At 36.4% G+C, this 18,158-nt stretch overlaps 1 protein-coding gene and 3 long non-coding RNA genes across 4 annotated transcripts in view; all 4 read left to right on the forward strand.

The window, feature by feature from the left end:
* LOC106961995 (uncharacterized) overlaps positions 1–418 on the forward strand; it is a 14,330-nt gene extending 13,912 nt beyond the window's left edge. Inside the window, exons 2-4 of the long non-coding RNA XR_001427876.1 lie at positions 16–99; positions 176–259; positions 336–418. This is a non-coding gene — a long non-coding RNA (uncharacterized LOC106961995). The remainder of the gene's footprint in view (positions 1–15; positions 100–175; positions 260–335) is intronic.
* An 85-nt stretch (positions 419–503) lies between these two features.
* LOC106961998 (uncharacterized) lies at positions 504–3,491 on the forward strand. The gene is made up of 5 exons (XR_001427877.1): positions 504–575; positions 680–821; positions 1,209–1,322; positions 3,047–3,208; positions 3,355–3,491. It is a non-coding gene; the product is annotated as an uncharacterized LOC106961998 (long non-coding RNA).
* An 11-nt stretch (positions 3,492–3,502) lies between these two features.
* On the forward strand, positions 3,503–11,411 carry LOC106961988 (G-protein coupled receptor 56-like). Its single transcript, XM_015056128.1, has 8 exons — positions 3,503–3,510; positions 3,550–3,670; positions 5,386–5,501; positions 5,765–6,033; positions 6,108–6,204; positions 7,426–7,555; positions 10,606–10,753; positions 10,879–11,411. Exons 1-8 carry the CDS (start codon positions 3,503–3,505, stop codon positions 10,980–10,982), a joined length of 993 nt encoding a protein of 330 aa, XP_014911614.1. The 3' UTR covers positions 10,983–11,411.
* A 5,330-nt stretch (positions 11,412–16,741) lies between these two features.
* Positions 16,742–17,352, forward strand: LOC106961999 (uncharacterized). The gene is made up of 3 exons (XR_001427878.1): positions 16,742–16,804; positions 17,041–17,128; positions 17,226–17,352. It is a non-coding gene; the product is annotated as an uncharacterized LOC106961999 (long non-coding RNA).
* The last annotated feature ends 806 nt before the right edge of the window (positions 17,353–18,158 follow it).

An 18,158-nucleotide genomic window follows, 5' to 3' on the forward strand; every position in this document is an offset into this window, starting at 1 on the left:
GTTTTATATCTACAGATATTACTACACCTCCGACATCTTTGGGAACAACATCTGCGACATCTCTGAATAACACAGAAGTAGCACTTCAAACCACGTCAGGTATGTCTAAAGAGACATAATGTAACCGAGTTTCTAATACTTTATTATTAGACACGCAATTGTTTTATATCTACAGATATTACTACACCTCCGACATCTTTGGGAACAACATCTGCGACATCTCTGAATAACACAGAAGTAGCACTTCAAACCACGTCAGGTATGTCTAAAGAGACATAATGTAACCGAGTTTCTAATACTTTATTATTAGACACGCAATTGATTTATATCTACAGATATTACTACACCTCCGACATCTTTGGGAACAAGTTTGTCACCACTGACAACAATGAAATTAGCACTTCAAACCACGTCAGGGATGTCTGAAGAGACATAACGTAACTGAGTGTCTAATAACAAAATACATTTTAAGACTGTATAATTTATCTTGCAGGAATAGCGTTTGTCAAAAAAGCTATAGAAGTCTTTTCCTCATACTTGAAGGATGGAGGCCATGATGCCCGAGACATTGTTCGGTAAATATTTGAATTCTTATCAGAAAATAAGAAATTTTGTTTTATTGTGTGGATTATTTGCAAACTAAACTGAACTCGTTTATTTTCTTGCATTTTCCCACAAGAAATATTGGGAGTCTAGAACAAATCCTAGAAGAAACTGACGTAAATGAAACTACGTACCTATCAAGTGACCGTGTCAATGCCCTTCTTTATAAATCCACAGATGACTTCAAAAGTCTTGAAATTCAAGCAAATAACACAGAGGTGAAAAAAAATAAAAATAACAATGTAGTGTAAAAAAAAAGGAAAACATAAATGTGTTTGTATGGTAACAAAGAAGAATTAAAAACATTCAACAATAGTGAGCTTTTTATTAATATTTAAAACATAGATTACAACAGGAGATTCCTTCAATGTTTGGTCAGGCATTGTTTCAGTCTTTTGAAGTTGTCTCCTTGGAGAATCTGGGACAACTAAGGTTCTTGTAACATAATAAAAAGTAAAGAAACTAAAACAAAAACTAAATGTTCCAAAACATGTTTTTTTTTTTTTTTTCAAAACAACTGTCCTTGTCGACAAATGTGACTGGATTATGCTATCATATGCAATTCAGTGCAATGTTTCTCCTTTTATTTTTTGTTGTCAATATAGGCCAAGGTAAATGCCTCTGTGTCGAACATTAAAATTAAGATTTGCATACCGAGAGAGTTCAACCTTCAGAAGAATGATACAGTTGTTTTCTCCACGATTGAAATGCCAAAAAATGTAAGTGACTACACTTTCTATTCTGTTCAATATTGACATATTTATGACATCATGTTAAGCAGATTTTCTTAACATGATTGTGAGGGTTCTCACACGCTAAATGGAATTCAAAAAATAATCTTAATTTATTACAAAAAAGTTCAAAAATAATCAAACAATGAAGAATTGGGCCCAAAACTGAGGTCAACATAACAAACTACAACTCAGGTGGTAACACAAAGAACTCAAGCACAAAACTGACCTAACAAACAAGACATGAGGGGAACTTAAATAGTGGCTGATCAGACCACTGCTGACACACAAGGGGTAATTTAAACATACAAAAACTTAAACAAATACAATACCAAATCTTTAAATTAAACAAACATTAGACTGAAACTACCAAATAGAAGAAACATTAAAGAAATGGTCAAATTAAATTAAAGAAAACCAAATTTCCCCGTCCCCTGGCAAACAAATGGAACGGCCCGCTGAGGAGGTTTTGCCAGCCATATATGGATGTCAATTAGCTGGAGCTCTTCTGTGACCCTCCAGCAGCAGCTCCAAAGGAAACATTCAGGTCTGTGTGACAGTAGGGTCAGCTGTCACAATGATGTCAAGAAAGCTCCTTTACTGGAGCTTTCAAAACCAAAGGTTTTGCAGGAAAGCAAAACTTTCCTGCAAAACTTTAAACACAAGCAGCCTGATTGTGTTCAAACCATAATCAGGCTGCTTTGACAATACTGATTGTGGTAGTGTCAACCAGCATTAATTTTTAAGACCAATGTTGGTTTTAAGAACCAGCTTTGGTATTTCCAATGTATCCTGGCTGCATTTCTATATGCAGTGGCAGTCTGTCACTGCCACAATTCAACAGAACAGTAGCTTCAGTGGTGCTTTGGCCGCTGCAAGTCCTGTGATACCTGGTTACTTACCAGCTCGCCTCCTCAACACAGAAAGAATAAAGCGATCAGCCACGGCGAACAAACTTCCTGAAATACCGACATCTTCCCACAAAATAAACACATAACTTGAAGCTCAGCGCAAAGTTCGAGGCCACCAAGATGTATGAAACAGAATAAATACTTTCTGACGGTTTTGTCAGCACCCGGTTGACTGGAGGCGCAAAGACAAGATGGCTACTCAGAAACAGAGAAGAAGCTAGCTAGCTGCAGCTAGCCACATCTGCTAAAACTCGGAAAAACTTTGCTTGTTGTTGGTAAAGCAATGAAAAAGGTGCTGCGGGGAGTGGGATTGGGGGACGTACACGATAGCTAAAACTTAAAACACTGACAGTATTTACTTCATTGGAGATGTCTGTGACAGATGGAAGACATGAAAATGAACAAAGTTTCAGATCATTAGGAAGTGTGCTCAAGCTTTTACCATTTGCTGGGTTTTTTGTATGAGATTTATTTAGGTGTTGAAAATTTTTAAACGGAGAATTTTCTTTTAAAAATATTAAACAAGGTTCTTAGTTTTGCATATAATGCTTGTTTAAAAAATATGAAGGGGAAACACTTTTTAACATCTCATAAAACTAATGTTCTATGTGGGTTACTTAAGTTGTATTATTGACAGCAGGTGTGACTTTTATGTCACTAGTCCCACAAAAAAAAAAAAAAAAAATTATAACAATATTGATGTCTTTATCAATTATTTTTCCTGGATTTGAAGTCTTCCAATGTCATTTCTGGCTACATTGTTAAAATAACAACACAGTTCCCTTTGACTTGACCCTGTAGATTGCTGATCTACTTACATCTAATGGCTCTTTTGGACAAACTTCAGAAGCAAATTATTCACTGTATGATGATCTGCTGGTTGGCCTGAGTGTGGCTGGCAAGAATTTTTCAGGCCTTCAACATCGAGTCAGCATCAGCATATATCTCACAACAAGCCTGATGGTAACACTTTTTTTCCTTAATTCCACAAATCAACAAAGTTCAGTCGATGTTGGCAATTACTTCAGAGATCGGACAGATTTGATAGTTTGTTTCATAAAAATAAATCGTTGCCACTTTTACTGTAAATAAGTACTTTTGTGTCACAGAAACCCCAAAAACCAACATGTGTGTTCTTAAATACTACAAACAGTGAGTATTAAACATAAGAAACATCATGAGAAGTAACATAAATCAGAATTCCTTTTTTGTTGCAGACATTATCTATGTCATTGAATGTTGTATTATGATATACTGATGCTACAGTATACAGTCTACATGCTACAGACTTAATAGAATAACAGGTATCTCTGTCTGTCAGATTTAACAAAGTTTAGCACTGATGGCTGTGAGACATTCTGGGGCTATAATCAGCCGTACATCACTTGTTCCTGTGACCATCTCACATACTTTGCAGTACTCATGGTAAGAATCAGCTTTTTATGTTATGTTGTCTTAGCAAAAATATGTTCAGATGTCGAACCCCTACTGTCGCAATAAATGACACTGACAACTTATAATGAAGTCTACAAACATACAAATATGATGAAATGACAGAGATATTCACACCCAGTCATTCAATCATAAAAAAGTCAGTTATTACCAGTTGACAATTTCAGTAACGTCTTAGAACATTATCCACCATCTATACGATGGGAACCTAGTATTAAAAAACATAATATTTTTGCAGTAAATAGGATTTCTAAAAGACCATCTGACAAAATTGGCGCTAGAAGAAATATACAGAATAAAAGAAATAGAAAGAAATCATATCATAAATGAAATAAAGTACAACACAAAGAAAACTACTGAGCACAAGATTACAAGTTGACCTGTCCATGGTGTGCTCCTCTTGTCCAGACTGTTCATCCGTCCATTGTGACTATCTACAGCAAAGAAGATTAGGACCTAACAAACTTAATTGATATAGTCAGATTTTACCTCAACAGTGGCCTTTATTCCCTATATTAACCTGTTGGTCTCAGGTTGTCATTCACAATGACAGGGGTGTCAAACTCCAGTCCTCAAGGGCCGCTGTCCTGCAGTGTTTAGATGTGCCACAGGTAAAAAACAGTGGAATGAAATGGCTTAATTACCTCCTCCCTGTGTAGATCGGTTCTCCTGAGCCTTGCTAATGACCTAATTATTCTTTTCAGGTGTGGTGCAGCAGAGGCACATCTAAAAGTTGCAGGACAGAGGCCCTGCAACTTTTAGGGCCTTAACCTGTCTGTCCTTAACCTGTGACAGACAGGTTAAGGATGTCAAATTCAAACTTGTTATGGCCATACATAAAGGTTGTTATGGCCATACATAAAGGTTGTTATGGCCATACATAAAGGTTGTTATGGCCATACATAAAGGTTTAGGACCCTAGGTTTTGAGGGCTGAATTTGGGAACCCATGGTCTAATCTGAAGGACAAACTTGGCTAACAGTTTTGAAAATGTAAAGACATTTTTTTTATATATCCTATGCAAAAACATTATTTAAAATTACATGAAGTTAACATTTATTTTAACATCTTCAGAATTCACAAAACAAGTGTTTGTTTTTTTGTCAAAAAGTAAATTGTGTTATTCATGTCCTCATGCAGATTTTTTTTACACTGACAGCATTTAACAGGCATACAAAGCTAATGAAATATCTCAATAACCCAGATATGTAGCTACTTGTATTCAAACCCATGATTATAGATAAAAAGAATCCAAACACCAAATTATACCTTAACATGGATTAACACGTGCAGTGGAAACCATCTTAGCACTACCCACAAATCTAATATCCACCATTATACTCATCTCTTGGGGATGCAGACAATCAGCACCTTCCATTTTGGCATAGCTTCAGTTTTACAAATGATGGTTTGAAATCTCTTGCTTGTTTTCGTAAATGTCATTTCCTACATAAATCATGCTGGTAAAGACTGTGCTATTAAGTTAAACACTTATGAGGATGCGTTTCTTTTTTTTTCTTCTTTTTTTTTACAAACATTACATGGTTACTTGATTTAAATTGAATTGGGTGTCCACATTATGAAGATAATCATAGATTTAACATTTTTAATTATCTTGCTGAAAAATTGATAGGTGTAGATCAGGGGTGTAGATCAACAACAGAATGGGAGTATTTTTTTTTCCACAGGTGTCTGCAGACCTCTCCCCCAAAGATGCTGAGATCTTGTTCTACATCACCTACATCGGCTGTGGTATCTCTCTGTTTGCTCTGGTCATCACTGTTGGTCTCTTCATCACAACCAGGTGTTCATCCATGATAAAACACATTCATACAGAACTATAATTTCCATATGCATTTTGTCCTTAATCAATCTATTTCTCCAACATTTTTTCTCCTGACTTGTGTCTTTAGATACCTTCTCAAAACACTTAGGTTTTACATCACCATTTTTTAATTTTGTCATCTATTCTTCTTTTCCCTCCACTTTATGTGACTTCCTTTTTTGACATATGCAAATCCTGACAAGTTGTCATCTACATCTGACCTCGTCTTCTGTGTCTGACAGAAAACTCAGAGGAGACGATTCCAAGAAGATCCACATCAGCCTGGCAGCTTCTTTGATCCTCCTCAACGTTCACTTCCTCCCCAGCCAGGCGGCAGCATCGTCATCCTCCACTGAGCTTTGTCTCTATGTGGCTCTTCTTCTTCACTACTCCCTGCTGGCCTCTTTCACCTGGATGGCCTTGGAGGGCTTCCACCTCTACCTTGTCTTGGTGAAAGTCTTCAACATCTATGTGAGGCGATACCTGCTGAAACTCAGTGTGGTGGGATGGGGTGAGTGGCATCAGCTAAGTCTGTAGGTCAAGTGGTGGAAGCCTTAACTTAAAGAATCAGTTTTTGTGTTTTAGGTCTTCCGGCAGTCATCGTGACAATAATGGTGATCATACGTAAAGACACCTACGGTCGTGCATTCCTGGGCTTCTCTAACGCGAATGAAACTGCAATGTGAGGAAAAGATCCATTTTTAATCCCTCAATCCAGTGGTGTCCAGAGTCAGTCCTCAAGGCCGATAAACTCCATGTTTTAAGTTCCTTCTCCACTATCAAATCTCACTCTACTTGATAAATGTCTGATTTGGTTCTTGCCAAGTTGCTTGTGTCTCTATTGGAAATTTGTCTCTCACTATTTGGGCGTGAATATGGTAGGAACATGGGCAGTCCTTGAATGCATATGAGCTACTGTCTCCAGTGATGTCCTTTTTTGCATGTACCCTTGTGAGAACAGCTTCTCTTAAATCTCTCTGTATGTTGTTTTTGTTGTGGGTTGCCTTATCCAGTTGATTCTGTATGCACTCTTCCACCACAATTCTTAAAGAAGTTTAGACCTCAAGGTCTGACCATGGAATTGTTGGTTTACATCTTGCCATCTCGACAAATACCATGGTCTTGTCACAGATTCCATGGGCCAATCCGCTGCCATCAAATCACCGCACAATACCTGCAAAGTCTGGCTTGTACCTCCCCTGACGTGGTTCCAAAAAATGGGGAAGGACTGTGCAGTAGGCGCAAGTGGAGACGAATCTGTGAAGAAGGGGCTTTGGTTCTTTCTCTGGTTCAACGCAACTGTTTACTTGCAGAACCCTGACATGGTTCTGCAGATGCAGTTGGATCATTTGGGTCAGCTGTGTGTGCTGTGTTTAGAGAAACATCTAAAGCAAGCAGGATACCAGTCCTGGAGGACTGGAGCACATTTCTTTAATCCTTGTGGGGAAAGGGACTGGTGAATTAGAATGGGGATGATTTATGCAATGTGGAAAATAGGGACAGATTTTGGAATTTATAAAAAAAAAATAGTCCAATTGAAATGCAGCCTCAATGTATTCACCCAAATTCATTGGCGAGTTATGTGTTCTATAGCTGCCAATTTGATGATACATCTCAAAGGGGAATTAGAAGGAACTGTTAATGAAATGTACAGCCATCTTACATCTAGTTTGGTAAAAAAAAATGTGTCAGAAGTAGATACAGCAAGTAATGACTGGTGTTGAAATTACCTTTGGATGTGTATGCATTTGAATCCTTCCATATGATCTCAAATAATAAGACACCCACAAAATGGTAACTATATTGAATTTCTTGCATTTTGTTAATCACCCTGTTGAGCATTATAGATTCCTTTCCCCTGTTTTTCCATTATATGATGATGAATTTTTTCCTTTCTGTCTAGATGCTACATAACAGATGACACAGCAAAGATGGTGACCACACTGGGACTGTTCAGTGTAGTGTTCCTCTTTAATGTGATCATGTTTGGACTGACAATCAAATGGTACATGGGTGGCGACTTAAACAAAGAGGTAATAGTTTCAGAATTTCTTTGTACTTATTGCACTTTTAAATTAATCATCACTGAATTGTACAAATATTTTGTAAAACATAAACATTTAGAAAGAACAACATCCTATGTTTAATCACTACTTTGCTATTCATTTATCAACACTAATGTCTCAAGTATTATTTTGTCTGCCTTTAGAGGTATATAAACTTAAGTGACTTTCGATCCCTACTCCATACGGTTTAAATAAGATGTTTTTTATAACAGCTTTAACACTTACAGAGGCTTTTCACATGTTTGAAGAGAGTGTAAAGGAGGTTGTTGGAAAAGGAAGAGGTCACCAACCAAAATGGTTATACAAAATTGGGATTATGAAAATATTTTGCTGAAGTCTGCGATGGATGGATGGATGGATGCTGAAGCATTCTTTCACTCCCTTTAAGCTCCTGAGAAACAGCCTGGAACCAATCCCTGCTCTGCTGAACTTTACACAGTGAAGACAGTCATGTGCCGTTCTCCGGGCAACTGCCACACCCAAACACTGTATTTCCAGACAGGGTTGTAGGATTCATCATTCCGTAGAGCATGTCTCCACTTAGCTGCACTCCAGTAGCTGTGTTTTGCAACAATAAATTAAATGCTTTACATATTCCACTTGGTGACATAAAGCTTATATGCATCTTCTCACTCATAAAACTTCAGTCCACAGAGCTCTATGTGCTCTATTCTCAAGACCACATAAACTTTGTTGACTCTAGAAAGTTGAAGACCATTCACCCATCCATTCTCTGTACACCCTTGTCCCTCAGTGGAGTTTGAAGGGGTGCTGGTGTCTATCTCCAGCTAACGTTCTGGGCGAGAGGCGGGGTCACCCTGGACAGGTCGTCAGTCTGTCACAGAAAGTTGAAGACCTCATAGCACAATGTCATCATCCACCAGCTAAGTTTAACATTCCTTGTTTAGCTAGCTTTAGCTTGACCTTTAGCTCTTTCTTTCACAAAATTTATGCATTAGCGTTATACGTTTATCACATTCATTTTTTTAAATGCATATATGATTATGATGAGGTTTCCCTAGTTTGACATTTTATGACCATTTTATCCTATTTATCTAATTTTTATCATTTTATTACTTAGCATTACTATAACATTTTGCTGTGGGGTTGTTGATTGTTGTTTGCATTCCTTTGTTTAATTTATAAATGTACTATAAATAATGTCATATTGTTTGATCTAACAGAAGTTAGTTTAGGGAGATTTGATGTCATTGTTAAACCAAATTCACTGATAATTCACTGAGCCATGTCCTCCACATCTTAAAAGTTACAACCTAACCATGATCCTACCAAGCAATTCAAGTTCCACTGAGTTTGGGTTACAGTTTGGGTTCAGGGTGGCTCATCTTTGCTGTCCAGTAAAATTGTAGCCATCATGGGGGATCCATGATGATGTCTGAGATACCCCTAACCCAGTGATGTTATCGAGAGCTTTCCTATAACCGGAAGGTTTTTCCCTCTCTCTTCCTTTTTTCCTGTTCTACTTTTTTATTCAAAGCCTCCTGTGCCAGTTTTAGAATGAGTTCCTGGTACCATAGGTCTTGATTTGCATTTGTAACTTCTGTGTTCTCACACAAAGTCCTTAATACTGTATGTCCAACTTTTTGTGTCATCAGTTTTTTTTGTGTGTGTTGTTTTTTTTCTAAAACACCAACCAGTTTCTCTTTGCTTTTAATTTTATTAATTGCCCAAATATAATTGTTTGATGTTGGTTTCCATTTAGATAGCACTGAAATCTGTTGTATCGAACATGAATATTAGTGATGTGACTTAAAGTAATTACTGTATTTTCTGAACTATAATTCATGTTTTTTTTCATAGCATTGCTGATTCTGCAACATTTTTTTTTCCTGTTCAGGCCACATTCTCTTGTCTGATGTGTTAAATCTTACTGACTTACATGAACTAAGGAGTTAGCATACCGACTGTAGCGTCAAAGAAGATAACTTTGGGCTAATGTTGGAAAAACGAGTTCACAGATGGGTTCTGCTGCTCACTTGGAGAGGCTCAGCAATGGTCCAGTTACATTTCCATAGTTGTCATGGAGATGAATATGAATAACTTTGCAGTTTGGGCCTTTTTGGTGTTACCGCTTACTACAACTCAACCGCTTCTCTATCAGAGCTCAGACATCAGAGTGTCAGAAACTGCCAGCAGGATTCCAAGCAGGTAACTGAACATAACTAGCTTGGTAAACACCAGCCCCTTGTTCTATACTTTGATTCGTACAGAGTATCTGGACCCTCAGCTGTTGAAAACGATTGCTTTCTGGAAGCGTGGACTCTGTTTAAGTTTGAATTGATTGAATCTGATTTTACCTAGTCACTAACGGTTGCACGTGAAGTATGCAATGCACCAGCTCAACCATGAAGGAAGCTACGCTATGAAGCTTACTGGAAAATACATACACTGTTAACAACCATCCCCCACTGAGAAGAATGAAGTGCAGAGCTGAATGATTTCTCTGCCTAATAAAATGTCTTGAACATTCCTCTTGTTCCGACTGAAATCGCTCAATATTTGGAGTGTGACCAACATGGACTGACTGGCTTCCTTCACTTCCTCTGCTGCCATTGCTGAAACTACAGGCAGACAGCAATTCTAAAACAGCCTAGAAAATTTACGTCATTGTTCACAACTTGTTCTGTTTGCTAATTGGCCAGGATGAAATTCAACCAGAAAAATCAATGGGAGAAACCCCAGACAGAGCACTGAAGGGAGATGACATGGACAAAGTTATCCATCCCTTTGGACAATTTCTAAATAAGTTCAATTTACAGTCCAGTTTGAGCTATGTGTATTTTCTTTTCTTCATTTTTTGACTGATCAAACTTATAGATCAGAAAATACGGTAATACGGTAATCATAAATGGGTTTCAGTCTGACCTGTTTATTTTAGTAAATATCTTGTGACTTTTTGATTGAGTTGAACACTCACCACAGTTGTATGTCAGCATATTTATTGAATATAACCTGCAGTGTGTGTTTGTTCATGTCTTGGGAATTCGCACGGACAGAGGCGGCATCATGAAGCCAAGCAGGAAATTTGCACCCTGCTGACACTGATGGTCCTGCTGGGACTGACTTGGGGCCTGATCTTCTTTTCGTTCGGTCACCTCGACACTCCTGGCCTCTACAGCTTCTGCATACTGAACTCTTTGCAAGGTTTGAAGAGATTAAAGCATTATTTAAAACTGTATACTGTATTATTAGTCTCTTTGTGTCATTTATAAATTCCTGTTATTGCTTTCTATACAGTATAAATGTAATGTCCTTGTTTTATTTCACAGGTTTCTCCGTTTCCATTTACTTTGTGTTATCTTGGAAAAAGTCCAAAGAAGCTGAACTGGAAACTGGGAAGTCGAGTTCTGAAACAAGAAGCTCTAATATCTAAATTTAAAGTGCTGGGAGGATTTACACATCCCTGCCATTTTACGTCTTTTAGTTGTTTTTTGTTGTTGTTGTTGTTGTTATAAATATCTATATATATATTTAAGAAAACAGGCACTATTGATAGCCCTATCTTATTTTATTCAATGTAAAATTCAGTAATGCTGTAGTTTTTTTAAGCTTACTTTGAAAGAATTCTCCAAGCTTTTGGTTTAAATACTCGTGGTTTTTCCATCCTTTGGGAGTCTTTTATATCCCGTCATTTTAACAAAAAATTGTGCAGCTCTGGTCAACTTTCTCTCAGAGTTACACTTCACATAACATTATGATGTGCATTCTATTTATTGTTTTTTTTTTTTTCCAATAACCTTCATGCGTGGATATTAGTGTATCTTTTCACGTCATTACTTTTTCCAGAGGTTCAAAGATTCCACAAAAAAAAAAATAAATATAAAGTGCAACAATATAGATAGATTTGTATGATAGCAAAAATAATCACCTAAAACACTCAAAACCTGACTAGAACTGAAACAGACATTAACCGGGTTGAATGAGACTTGATGGTAAAGAACATATTAGACATTTGTTCTGACTTTAATTCTGGGATCTCAACACGTCCATGTGTACATCGTCATTTTTTATAACAATTTTCTCACAACACGACTTTTCTTCAGACTCTTCCTGTACTTTAAGCTTATTTTAAGTTAGAATGCCACACACAAACTTATACTTCCAGTGATCATCTAAATCATATGCTCTGCATGAATCATTCATCGCCACCACATTCCATCTTTGGGTGAGAAATCATAAACATTGTATAAGCAGTACAATCTCATCCCAGATGTCAAAATGAATCTGCTGTTGTTGTCAGGGAAAGTTATTTGACTCATCATGACACGAGCCAACTAATAGTGTGTAAATGCCCAACTTAAACATAAGCTCATTTTTTGGGGCATACGATTACAAATCATGCTGTTAACAGGCCTGTAGAAAGATCTCTGCTAATAAGAAGTGGCAGCACATCTGTTGAGCTTTTGAAAGTTGAAAATGCAAAATCTATCACCCTGTCAGTATTATGTATTTTCCTGTCACATAGAATCATTTTCTGGAACAACCAAGTAACTATGTTAAACTGAGTTGTTATAAAATGCTGTTTATATCAAATAAGACTTCAATAAAAATTTTACTTTGTAATTTAGCACCTTAAAATTGGGCCTCTGTCTCTTTAAGAAACGTCTTCTCTTTCTGAAACTCTGCCTTCATGAAGTCATGACAATATGGCTCCTCTATTCACCACTTAATTTTTTTTACCAGCATTTCACTGGCAAGTAGCTCCTATGATGAGCTCAGCTGATGTGCAGTCCCACCAGGTGTTTGCTAATTTCTGCTGACTAGTCTGAAGGAGCTGAATAGGGGGCTAGATCCACCCAGATGTTTTGCACAGCTGAATGGTTGCCATGGGAGATTAACAGATTTCTAAAACATGCATGAAAGAATCAAAGCAACACTGCACATCTGTTCTTGATGAGGGAGTAACATTATGACATGATGTAAAGCTCAAAATGTCCTTTGTTCACTTTTCTTCTTGATAAAGTTTCTGCTCTGACCTTTAGTGCTGAAGGTGTGTTGACCCTTAGACAGAAAGTCCACCTGTATGTTCTGCTAGTCAATCAGCTGATGGATAAAGCATGAAACACACTGACACTGCAAGGCTCTCACTAGGCTGTAATATACAGCTGGGTGCACAAACATCATTCAAAAAACTGGCTAAAGAAATCTGCTCCAATCAGACCAGTTTAATTTATAAAACAGGTCAAGTGGCTTTTCATAATTTTAAGTTTAGCTAATGGGAAAATCAATCACAGTCTGAAGATTTTTTATATCAGTACATAAAATCCTGTTAATTCGGTAATATAATATGACATAATATGACAACTTCCAAGTGATGATTGTCTGGTTCAGCTGCCCTAAATGTCATTCTAACACTATCACTCTTTCAAACCAGACTAAGCATGTCTGTTTGTGTATTGCTTTTTTGACATTGTGAACAAAGTTTGAGCTGTCTCTACAGTTTCATTCATTTGAAGATGGGCAGGTTTCACGACTCCATGAAAATCAAAGGCAAATGGTTATCTGAGCACTTCCTCTTTTTTCTCATACACTATGTAAATAAAGCTTTCAAACTCAGACTTTCCTCATTATTTTTTTCCTCCTGCTGTCACACAACCGTTCTGTCAGCTTCAGCTTTCGAAGCTCAGTAGGCACGTGGAGGTTTCTGTCACATCATCTGTTCTTTTCCCAGACAAACTCGCTACAAGAACTTGGCAACATGCAAAGGTAGGTTATGATACTTTATATGTACAACAATATTTCATCTGTTTGATGTCAATAAAAGATTTGAGTAAAACTATTGCTTACTTAACAAAGCGGAGACAAGATTATTGGTTATGTATTTCCAGCCAAGTGCAGGGCATCATATAAATATACCAGCCTTTTTGTCAGTTCGATCAGATGAAGGTTTGCAAAACAAAGTGACAAAAACAAGCGACACTCTTCACACATGATCCTGTATGACATACTACAGGCTATCTAAGGGCCTGACTAAGATATCTTTTTTTGAAATTATGACAATACATTAACAATAAAAGCAGAACAAAGACACAATGTTACCAGAAGAAAGTTGGAAAATTACTAGAAAAAAGTTGTTTCAATGAGAGCAAAGCTTTGATGGAGTTATAAAATCATCAGGTCTGTGATTTTTCCTTTAAAATAGTTATTTTCACAAAGTCCTGCTACTGATAATAATTTGATGCTGATATGTTAAAAGATCAAATATTTGTAAAACTGATACCAAAGTATAACTTCGCAAGATGCTCAAAAATTCTCATTTTAATTTATTATTTCTTGTGTAGGAGTTATAAAATTACTGCTTCCTTCTACTGATATACGACTTTATTCTCGTCATGTTATGAGTTTTTTTCTAATATTAGGACTTTTTAGTCCTATTATTACAAATTTATTCTCAAAAAGTTGTTTATTCTCACATTATCACAACTTTTTTCTCATCATGAGTTTTTTCTTGTGTTATTTGGACTTTCTGTCAAACTGCTTTATTCGTAGAATTTAATAGCTTTATTATTGTATTAATGTGACAAAATTCTTATATTTATTTTTTTTTTCTTAGTGTGGCCCTCATACCCCGTCTGACTTTTGTCAAAATGCCTTCATTTCCTTGGCAACATTGTTAAAGTCAGATTTAAAAGCACGATTCATCTAATCAAAATGTGTATTTTGCTATTTATTTCTCTCTTCTCTTTTTCACTTCTGGGTTGTTCAGTCCATTTTTATTTCTTGGTTAGATCTGTAAAGCATTAATCCTGCACCACACTACTGTATATTGGCACTTCATTACAAAGGAAGCAAAAATATTGCTTCCACATGAGCTTGCTATGCATTTAACTCTGTAGCAGATGCAGCGTTAATTCTATGGTGACCTATGTGAAACTTACTACCAGACTTTTTGCACCTAATAAAAAAAAAATCTTCCACATGAGCACCACAACTCACGTATACTGTTTGAGTTTAGTTTCACCAACCTCTTATTTGTATTTATTTACATTTTTGCCATATTCTAATCAATGTCTCATATTCATTTCTATTCATTTGTGTTAGTTTCTTTATCTATTCTTGTGTTCTGTTCTTTCTAAATTTAGTTTTTTTTAGATCAGAATTGTTCTTTTCCTTATGTTTTGTAGTTAATTTGCTTAGTAGGTTTGTACTTTTTCTGCCTTTTACTCTGCTTGTCCTTCACATCCTGTTCTTCAAGCTGTTCTAGTTTTCCTATTATTCTGTTTCCTCTTTCTGTCATAGAATCGGGTCCTTCTAAAATCCACTTAGCAGGACATGTATGCACAACTGCAAAATAATACAGAAGTGAATCAAGTATTGCAACAATGACTTAATAGAATCTAATCTCACACTACGCAATGCATGTGCTTCACTCATTTCAGCATGCTGGCTGCTTGAAAGTGAAAATTGTGACATTAGTAACTGCCTGATTAAGTTAGCTGACCAGTTGAGGGCACTGTAAATAATATGTTGATCTTAAAAAATAAATAAATAAATGGAAGCAGACCAGAGTCAACACAGTGTATGGTTGAATGACTAGTGATAATAGCCCTTATATTCAGTTTCAGTACTTCATCGTTGGATGTCCAACATTATTATTTAAAGAATTGACAGGTAACAATAGATGAAAAACATTTTTTTGACACCGACAGTCAAAATTATGGCCTAAAAAGTCTAGCGCAACCTCTGCTCCAACCCTTGTTCTTTTCATCTCCTTGGCGCAACACTTCATGTGACAGCACTGTGTCCAAACTTTCACCATCGCCAGTGTATGCATATACATGGGTTTCTCTTTCAAGCACGAGACGTGTTAGTTTTCCTGCTTGTTCTTGTTTGGTTTGTAAAACTAGTTCATCTTATTTGCAGCATACATAAATAGTAGGGTTGCTGAGGATTCATTCACACAGTGTTAACGGAAATTACATATACAATATTAATATTAAATGGTGCGATATTTGTGTATGTTATTAGTCAGAAACTAATATCACTGTAGTGTCTATTTTAAATAGTATTATCTAACCAAGGACTATAAATGATATAAAAGGGTATACCTTTGTTGGACAATTTTGTTCTTATAAGCATATGGCAGACTTTATCTTAGTGCAATCCTGTTATAAAATATCTGTATAGCTCTGCACACATTCTTCAGTTGTTGTTTTTTTCTTGTATCATGTTATTCTGTTGGCAAGTAAGGCAGTTTAACATGCTTCCCCTAATGACTAATCAAAAAAATATACAGAGGCTATTTCTATATAACTGTCTATTTTACAGGATAAAGTGCTTGGGCCTGTGGTGGATGATCTTCCTGCCCAAGCTTTCACTCGGTGAAGAATCGAACATTTGCAAAATACCTGGATTAGAAAATGGACTAAGCAATCCAAACATAGAAATTACAGGAGGTATGTCCAAAGAAACCACTAAGATCTTCTGGTTGTGATTCTGCTCTGCATCCCCAGATCCAAAGCCAAACATGGAGAAGCAGCATTCAGCTTCTATGTACCACAAATCTGGAACAAACTTCCAGAAAACTCCAAAGCACTAAGTGCCTTTAAGTCTAAACTAGAAAACCAGCTATTTAGTGACTTTTGAACCATAATAAATGAAACATTGACCAATTTATTTGATGCAACTTGATGATTCTGATGATGAAAATCAAAACATGGATGTTTGATGACAGACATTCATCAGAATGTTTGTTGCTGGTTTCTCAATTTTTGACTGTATGGTGTTTTTATTACTTTATTTTTGTCTTTCATGACGTAAGGCACTTTGAACTGCCCTGTTGCTAAAATGTGCTGTACAAATAAACTTGATATTGATTAATGTCCCATATTTTCAAGCCCACTGTTAAAAAAATGCAGATACTAAACATTAACTGAACAAAGCACCACCTTCATTTATGTTGCTGAAAACCAATATGTGCTATTGCTGGGACTGATAGTGAGCTAGAGGAGCAACTTTAGTGTTCTACTTTTATGTAATATTGAACTGTTTTAACATAGCACGTCTTTATTTTTCATATTGTGTCAAGCCTGAACAGGAACTTATATTCTATTAATAGTATTCTAGTGAGCAATTTGTTTTCTATGCATTTGTGTTATTTTTATGTCTGTTTTTGTTGTATTTTTTCTGCAGTCACAACTTGTATTACCCTACTGTCATTGTGCAGGAATGTTGGGAGATGTGAAGCTTCTCCAAGTGAGTCATTTCAGTGTAGATTGTGCTACTGTATGTGTGCTAACTCTGTTGAAAAGTCCTGCAATGTAAAGCTATGAGAAAGTTTAATGTTCCCAAAAAGCCTTAGTGAGTTTGATGATGAATGGACGTCCTCTCTGACTTGTTTTGTTGTAACCTTTTGTTTTTCTCAACAGAAAGTTGCACTGATCACGTTCTGTAGCACTATATGTAATAACATGTATCATTTTACTCTGTAGGCAGCCTTCCAGAACAAATTGTCCAAAGTTGCATTGAAAAGTTATTTGACATTTTGAAGAATCAAACTAGCCACAATGAAACTGTCAAGTAAATATTTTTATATATTTCAGCTTACACAGATATTTTAATATTGTCTTTGAGAACCGAGTGTTTTACGCTATGTGTTCTCTTGTCTTTCCACAAGAACACTTAAAACCATAGAGCAAGCTCTGGAGGAAAGAGAGGTGACTGCAGGGACACTCAAAATGACAAACATTTTGGCTTTCATACAAAAGCCCACTATTCCTTTCAACGGTCTTACCATTTCTGCCAATGACCCTGAGGTAACACTTAATTTTATTTTATTATTCTTAATATTATGCTTATTCTGATCAAAGATACATGAGCAGAGAATTTTGAACTATGTTTTTTTTCTGGATCTTCTTCAATCTTTCTATGTCTGGCTGTGATCTACTCCAGGTGATCTCAGGTACGATCATGCCAGACAGTTTGGTGAGCGTTCGTCTGCCTAAAGAGTTGAATCTTGGCGCGGAACATACAATTGTGTTCTCCAAGATTCAGCTTCCTAAAGAGGTCAGAGAATAATATGATATTTAGGATCTAAACATTTTGTCTCCTTTTGTTTTTAGCAGTAAATAAACAATTACACATTATTGTTCAGTTCTACTTTGTACAAAGTTATCCTGATAAAACTCTCATACTTGTGCTGCATTTGTGATTTCCCAGAGATTTACACCAGTTTAAACTAAAATTGATCACAATAGATGACACAGTTTTTCAAGGGGCAGTATTTTGTGTTTTCTAGGCACATTGTGCAATCAAATTTAATCAAGTAACCATGTTATCTTCAGTTGTTGCTTTATATACATAAAAATGCTTCATATACATAAAATATGACTTAAAAGAAATGTGTCTTTGTAAATTAAATTAAATTGACATTGGGCCTCTGTCCCTTTATAAACTCCTGCTCTTTCTGAAATGCTGCCTTCGGGAATTCATCAGAACATCCTATATTAACCTTTTAACAACGTTTTATAGGAGAAGTAGCTCCTATATTGAGCTCAGCTGATGCGCAGTTCCACAAGGTGTTTGCTGGCTAGTCTGAAGGAGCTGAGTG

The sequence above is a fragment of the Poecilia latipinna genome, unplaced genomic scaffold (assembly GCF_001443285.1).
Source record: "Poecilia latipinna isolate Pla-1442-1.1 unplaced genomic scaffold, P_latipinna-1.0 Scaffold1359, whole genome shotgun sequence".
NCBI lineage: Eukaryota > Metazoa > Chordata > Actinopteri > Cyprinodontiformes > Poeciliidae > Poecilia > Poecilia latipinna.

Excerpts from the sequence above, each read along its gene's own strand:
- LOC106961988 (XM_015056128.1), top strand. Across the intron at positions 6,034-6,107 it reads ACTCAGTGTGGTGGGATGGG|GTCTTCCGGCAGTCATCGTG; the intron begins GTGAGTGGCATC and ends TTTGTGTTTTAG. Across the intron at positions 10,754-10,878 it reads CATACTGAACTCTTTGCAAG|GTTTCTCCGTTTCCATTTAC; the intron begins GTTTGAAGAGAT and ends TTTATTTCACAG.